This window comes from Gadus macrocephalus, chromosome 11 (genome assembly GCF_031168955.1).
Source record: "Gadus macrocephalus chromosome 11, ASM3116895v1".
Classification (NCBI taxonomy): Eukaryota; Metazoa; Chordata; class Actinopteri; order Gadiformes; family Gadidae; genus Gadus; species Gadus macrocephalus.
The window spans coordinates 15,124,000-15,131,776 of NC_082392.1; the positions used below are offsets into that span (position 1 = coordinate 15,124,000).

General features: G+C 48.0%; 1 protein-coding gene across 3 annotated transcripts in view; it reads left to right on the top strand.

Annotated features, from left to right (window-relative positions):
- The window catches only part of klhl32 (kelch-like family member 32), a 28,580-nt gene that overhangs the window by 2,580 nt on the left and 18,223 nt on the right, over positions 1 to 7,777 (top strand). The window contains exons 3-4 of one of the 3 annotated variants that reach the window (XM_060064797.1): positions 1,808 to 1,988; positions 6,482 to 6,589. In XM_060064797.1, coding sequence (XP_059920780.1) covers positions 1,808 to 1,988; positions 6,482 to 6,589 — 289 coding nt within the window. Of the gene's footprint in view, positions 1 to 454; positions 1,989 to 6,481; positions 6,590 to 7,777 lie in introns of those variants that run through there. The other 2 variants (XM_060064795.1, XM_060064798.1) reach the window with 2 other exon arrangements.

Below are 7,777 nucleotides of genomic sequence, written 5' to 3' on the forward strand. Positions count from 1 at the left end.
TGATGCATGTGCAAAGTGCATGAGTGTACATAGCCGAAAACCACATTTTATTTTCTCCTACCTCAACACCTGTTCCTATAGTTACCCTCCTGCTCTCCTTCCTCTTTTCTTCCCTCTGTCCCTTGGTAATCACGCCACCTTGAACACCAGTCCTCCTCAAATTGTACTTGACAAGAGGCCACGTCCCCCAACACCTCCAAACGCCCCTGACCTCCACACCTCAGCCAAACATAACCACACACGCACGCACGCACGCACACACACACACACAAACACACAAACTAGGGCCCGACCGATTCATCGGCCTGCCGATTTAATCGGCCGATTATAGCCTTTTTGAAAATAATCGACATCTGCCAAAAAAACGCCGATTACAACCGTTTTTTTTTTTTTATTTTTTTTTTAGAAATGTTATTGCACTTAGTATCCAGGTTGCGCTCCTACTCGCCTAGCTAACTAACAACTTTAGCTGGAGTAAAAAAGAGGAGATTGAATTTTACCGTACAACATGAAAGCTCGCTCGCTCAGGCAGCTGCGCGCTCACCTCACCAATGTACACAAGACGCGTTGTTTGAGCATGTTGTGCCTGTTTTTCTTTAGGTCCCAGGCCATGTTAATTTGTTATACTGTAGACTCTAACGGTGAGACCATACTGCTCAGCACGCACGTGTTAGTCACTGCTCACGAGCGCAGCGCATTGGGAGTTAGTTATTTATTTTACATTTTACATTACACTCATTTTTGACTGTAAATGTATTCTAAAACACTCAAAGGTTCTGCATTCAATTCACATATTCGTCAAAAGTGTTTAAAGTATATTTAAGGTATCAAAAACTATGTTTTATATGCTATTTTATTTTTTTTTTTTCGGCCGATTAAATCGTAATCGTAATTTTTCTCTGAAAATAATCGGCATCGGCATCTGCACTCAAAAATCAATATCGGTCGGGCCCTAACACAAACACACACACACACACACACACACACACACACACACACACACACACACACACACACACACACACACACACACACACACACACACACACACACACACACACACACACACACACACACACACACACACAAGCCCAAACGTTTCCTAGCATCAGCTTGAAGGTGACAGCCAGAGCTCTCCGCGCCCGACCGCGTTTAGCCTGACCGAAGCTATTGTCTGCAAGTAGAGGGACAGAGGCAGATCTGGACGGGCACTTCTGAACGACGTTGTGCTGATGTATGATGCTATCACGCAGAATAGAGCGAAAAAGAAGGGTGGGGGAATTTGCTGGAATGAGCTATGTGTGCTCGCTGCTACACAGTTTGCCCGCAGCGAACAGCCGGTGGATCAGTCAACCGGCCCGTCGTAGGATCCGCCAGACGCATCTGTCGGCCTGTTTGCCTAAACGACTACAGCCCTGCGTGGTGTTTTAGTGTTTTATTGAATGGATGCCGCCCAAAGACACAGGGAGATTGACAGGAAGGATTTCCAGTGATCAGCCTGTGTTTGTGTGTGTGTGTGTGCGAGTTTGTGGGACATGATTAACTGAAAGGACTGGGGCTCAGTTCGTCACCGCCTTGAAAGTACATTGCTCTGTGCTAAAAACAGCACAAAACATAAATCATCATTCTTTATTAACACTCAGATGCCGGGCCAAGCAAATTAAGTCAAAACTCCTAACCTCACGTAACCTCTCTCTCTTTCTCTCCCTCTCTTTATGTCTCTGCTTGACTGCTTCTCTCTCTCTTTCCCTCTTACCCTCTGTGTCTATTGCTTCTCTCTCTGTCTCTCTGTCTATCTGTGTTTCAGTGGTGGTAACATGCTAACAGGACAGAGGCTCTGCCACTCCAAGGCCCACCAGGACTCTGTCCTCTCTGCCCTTAACCAGCAGAGGAAGGACGGCCTACTTTGTGATGTCACGCTGGTGGCCGGGGAGCAGAAGTTCCACGCCCACAAGGCAGTGCTGGCCGCGTGCAGCGATTACTTCCGGGTGAGTGTCCGGGTGGCAGGGTCATCACCCGATTCTTTTAATCCACATAGCACAGCATCAAAGAGGGTTGGGAATGTCAAGGAGTAGGACTCTGTCCGTGCTGGTGAACCATCCGACGGAAAGGCAGAAGGGAGGGGTGGGGTGGGGTGTGGGTGTTTGGTGTTCTAGGAAGAGTCATTTAGCCAGAGAACCAGACGGAAGGATGTTTCCTGGGATCGGCCACCACTGCATCAGTGCAATGTGATACGTGACACTGAGCAGATTTACAAGGAAGCAAAAAAAAATCTTCCCCCTCTAATTCAGAGAGCGATTATAGCCCATGTTGTGCATGGATGATTCCTTGCGTGTGTGCGTGTGTGCGTGTGTGCGTGTGTGCGTGCGTGCGTGCGCGTGTGTCTGAGACAGAATATTCTTTTTTTTATCCCTCCCACTACGGATTTGAGTTTAACGACCCCGCTGCTCGTAATACTCTCCCTTCAGCCTTGCCCTTCTTTTTCAGAGCGCTCCCCTTCAAATAATTCTTCCCCTTCAAATAAAAAGAAAACCAAATGAAAGAGATGAATCCCGCTGGGTCGCCGGCACCCTGCCGCTGCTCCAGGTCTCAGACGAGTAGGTCAGCGCAGCCCGTGTCCCACTGAGTGAGTGAGGAGCACCTCCTGGGCTGCTCTATTCATCCGAGGCGGCTAACGCGGTTATCTCCGGGGCCGTCATCTGACTGCGCTCAGCTGCTTTGTATCATTCAGCTCATTGGTTCAGCCGACGCCATGGCCTGGCGCGGTGAGGAGCCCGCCGAGGAGCACCGCACGCAGCTCTGTGTGCTCTGCTTCCTCCCGCTCTCATTCTGCCGTTCCCTCTTGTCTACATGGCTCACTGGCAAACTTTCTTTTATCGCTCTCTCCTGCTCTCTTTCTGTCTCCCAGTGTCTGTCTCACATACTCACGCCTCGATGTAGGAACATACGCATACTCACTTCCTATTGAGTTGTTTAGCTATACGTCAGTGCATTGTTCAACTGGGATCCTGCATATGTAATGAATCTCTGTCTCTGTCTCTGTCTCTGTCTCTGTCTCTCTGTCTCTGTCCCTGGTCTCTCTATCTCTGTCTCTGTCTCTGTCTCTGTCTCTGTCTCTGTCTCTGTCTCTCTGTCTCTGTCTCTCTCTCCTGTCTCTGTCTCTGTCTCTGTCTCTCTGTCTCTGTCTCTCTCTCCTGTCTCTGTCTCTGTCTCTGTCCCTGGTCTCTCTGTCTCTGTCTCTGTCTCTCTCTCCTGTCTCTGTCTCTGTCTCTGTCTCTGTCTCTCTGTCTCTGTCTCTGTCCCTGGTCTCTCTGTCTCTGTCTCTGTCCCTGGTCTCTCTGTCTCTGTCTCTCTGTCTCTGTCTCTGTCTCTCTCTCGGCGGGAGGGGTTCATGGGGGTTCATGGGGGCTGTCCAGCCATGGTCTCCTGTGTCTCTGTAGCGTAACCAAGGGGCTAGACGCCTCAGGGTGATGTGGCCAAATATATCACCCACACACACTCCTCCGGGGCAATAGGACATTGATGTACACGCACACACACAGAAACACAATGACATTACCCACACACAACCACACACACAGTCACCCATATACACACACAAGAAAGGATCATGCAACACACACACACACACACACACACACACAGACATACACAGCAGTCAAGCTCAATGACACAGTATGATACTACTACTGTCTGCTAGCCCTGCAGCTCAGACAGATCGAAAATCAATAGCAATGAGTGTCTGAAAATAACAATCTCTCGAAGCAATGAAACCAATACAAAATACTGTATGACCTATTTTTAACAGTAGCATACTGTTCTTTTTCTATACTAGTCATGACACAAGAACACTTGTGATGGCCATATGATCTGTACGCTGAGCTTCCTTTCACGGTTATAAGGATGGAAAAAAACACTTAAAAAAGGGTATGAATGTTATTGTCAACCATGCTTGTAGTGAACCGTTTAACACAGCATTAACACAGTATTACGTAACGGGGTTGGCTCTGAGTTAAACCGCAGACGGATACTGTGTACTAACGGTATAAAATATACTGGCTTTCACACCCAGGTCCAAACCCAAACAGAGCTGTTACATCATAAGCCTCAAGAGGCAACAGCTCCTGGGAGCTGGGTGGGTGTGTGAGTCATTACTAGATCCTTATCCTAGCATGGAGACCTCATCCCTCACCACACGGTCCCAGCAGCACCCCAGCCAAGGTCAGGAGCAGGAGCTATGTCTCTCTCTCGCTCCGTTTCTCTCTCTCTCGCCCTCTTCCCTCTCTCTTTCTCTCTTCAAGATTCAACTGGCTTTATTGGCGTGGAATACATGGCCAAAGCGCCAAGGCGAATAAAATACAAAATTAGAAGCACAAAATATAACAACCAAAAAAAACGTCGGAAACATACTGAAAATTTGTATTTCCAGTGAAAAAGCGAGGTTCTCTCTCGTTCTCGTGGCATGTTGGTATTGACATGGGCAAAGCAAATATGAGCAGTGATCTAAATTCTAACACAAACATATGGACTATCATACAGGTAGAGGCTCAAAAACAGTGTGACACACACACACACACACACACACACACACACACACACACACACACACACACACACACACACACACACACACACACACACACACACACACACACACACACACACACTGACTACATGCAGGCATTAACACACACATTTGACCCACTCTCCCCCAGGTTTTGCCCGGGTCCTGCCTGTGTGCTGTCAGCCGGTAGATTTTTAATTGAGAGTGTAAGTGAAACAACCAAAGGCTCATTAATAATTAAGGACACACAACATCGGATACAAAAACGATGAAGCCCCCTGAAAACGGACCTCTACCCATGTATCGGGAATATCGAGGCCCACGCAGCGACTCCTGCCCCGGGAAGCCGCCCTGACAAAGATCAGGAGCATTCATCTGGATGATCGTGAGGAGAAGGGAGTCCAGATCCACTTTGCCGCGATAATGAGGATTTAACGATGACCAGATAGCGTGCATGTAGGGAGGGGAAGGGAGGTGGTCGGGGGTGATAACTCCCTATCTCTCTGGCTACATCTCCTACTCCCAGCGCCCCCTCCCCTCTGAGGAGAAGACGCACAGAGAGACCGGAGGAGACCGTTATATCGCTCCATCACCCTTCCACATGCACATGTCTCTTCACAGAAGTCCGGTGTGTCATCCTCATGGCGTCTCTTCAGCGCCAGACGAGGAGTTGTTCGATCCGTATTTAGCCGTGTTCGTCTGAACGCGCGCCCTCGACCGGGGAGCACACACACGGGGGGACACGCGCCGTTCGTAGGCGTCCGTTCCCGAAGGGAGGATGGAGTGGCGGGATGTGTTTAGGAGCACAGATCCATCTTAAATCCCCGTCCGATCCATCATTCCTCCGGCCCTACCCTCCCCTTGCCGGCCCCCGCAGCTTCACTTTAGCTGCGCTCGGCTATTTTCTGGCTCTCGCAGCTCTCACTGATCATGGGCCATGGGTCGGCCGTCCCCTCCTGGCGTGACACCGATCGATAGGTTTGATTTGTGCGAGGTGGAGGCGGTGGGTGGGTGGGTGGGTGGAGGGAAGGTGCTAACCGCTACGGGCGGACTGCCAGTAGGTCTCGTTGAGGCTGAACAAGTCAAGTGGAGGCTAAGAACGCCTCCCCCCCCCCCCCCCCCCCCCTCCTCCTAGTGGGCCTGCTGTTCCCCGCGGGGGAGGTGGTTCAACAGGGGCTCTTACTTGTGTCGGCGCGACGATAAGGAGAGGAACAAAACATTTATTTACTGAGTTGTGTTTTGTTCCCGGTCACGGCCCTGTGGTGATGTTTTTCTCTTTCCAAATGGAGGATTGCTCCTGGGGGTTGGCTCATCACAATGGCGTGTGCAGCAGCATCCTTTCCTTCACATAGGACACTTTCTTAACACATGGTCACTCTTTACTCACACATATTGTCGATGCACTTATTCTTGACTTTTTGCCCTTTTTAGTCTACACTGTTCTTTTCATCTCGTTGTCCATCGTAACTTCCCTCTTAATTTGGTATACATATTTTAATAATGCAGGAAAGAATGCTGGGCTTCTTGATAAAAATGGCCCGCTATAAATAATAAACAGTAATAAATACATTTGATTGTCTGTGTGAATATGCAATCAATATATATTTAAAAATCTATATCTATATGAATGAATGGCTGTGTGTGTCGTGACTTGGCCCTAGTCCAAAATGGCCCCTATAAACAAAGTGTATCACTGTAACCGCCTGGTTCTTCCGACTCCACACTGAATCACCGGCCCGAGGACCGGGGAGGCATCCGCTCTCACCGCAAGGCCAAAGGACTGCAGCCAATCGGCTCGGCGAATTATAACGGGCCTATGCCAACCCGGTTACATGCGTGTATTACACAACATGTATGAATCCACTGTGGCTGTGTCTGCTCCTGGCTGAGGTGGGGGGGGTGTCTGTGTGTCTCCAGGCCATGTTCAGCCTCTGTATGCTGGAGAGCGAGGCGGATGAGGTCACCCTGCAGGGCGTCACTGGCGTCGGACTGGAGCACGCACTGGACTTTGCCTATACGGGACAGGTGAGTCCCTCACACATGCATCTACACGCACACACACACGCACACAAATACACATATATATATATATATATATATATATATATAAAGATATATAAAGATGTATAAAGATTTAGATAGGGGTGTAACGGTACACTGAAGTCCCGGTTCGGTTCATACCTCGGTTCAGACATCATGGTTCGGTACGAGTTCGGTACAATGAAGGGAAAAAAATAAATAAAAATGCAGAAGGAAACTATTTTTTTATTGTGCATGTCTCAGGTTGTACCACCTAGTGTCTCTCCCCTGAGCTAGCTGCATCAGCCTGAACTGTGTAATCTAAGATGTAAACACTAAACAATAAGTACCCCGCATCATCTCCAGACTCAATCCGTAACTTGTAAACAAAATAAGACAACAATTATAAGACTGAAAATGCAGCATGCCCTTATTTATGAAAGTGCAAAGTACACAGAATTTGGCGCATTTCCAGTAGTGAAGGTGCGGTTCGGCACAGCTCAATAAGGGCTCGCGTTTCCACCGCTGACAGTACCCTTAGTTGTCCCTGAAGAACTCTTGTATCTAACATTAGTTCCGCGTTACATTAATCAATTTGCACACCAGTTTTATTTAATAATCGTCTGTACCGATTCGGTTCAATACGAATACATGTATACATGTATCAAATACATGTGTGTGTGTGTGTGTGTGTGTGTGTGTGTGTATGTATATTTATATATATATACGCACATACATACATACAAATACTTACACAAGCACATACTGTATACCAACATACACAATCCCACAAATACATATTCGCAGACACGCCCAATGAATTCTAGCTGCAAATTAACCCGAGCAGTACTTGGAAGCTATCAGGCACTGTGGAGCCTTTGGATGGATCTACCAACATTCAATTCCAATAACATAACACTGCGCAGTGAGTGGAAATATTTATCCGTCCGTCTCATCGACGGCAAGTGTTCCCAGAAATGTAACATGATGCCATGCAGAAACAATAATCAGTGACCAATAACCTTTTGTAAATGGATTCCATTTTGTAAACAACTAGCTGTGCGCCAAACTTTAGAATCCTACATAGTGCTCCTTCTTTCCAAGTAGTAATAGTCTCTTTACTAGTATCTTTATAAAGTGTCAGGAACAGACAGAGGCGCTCCGCTGCTGCACATCATGGACTCGAACCCAGCG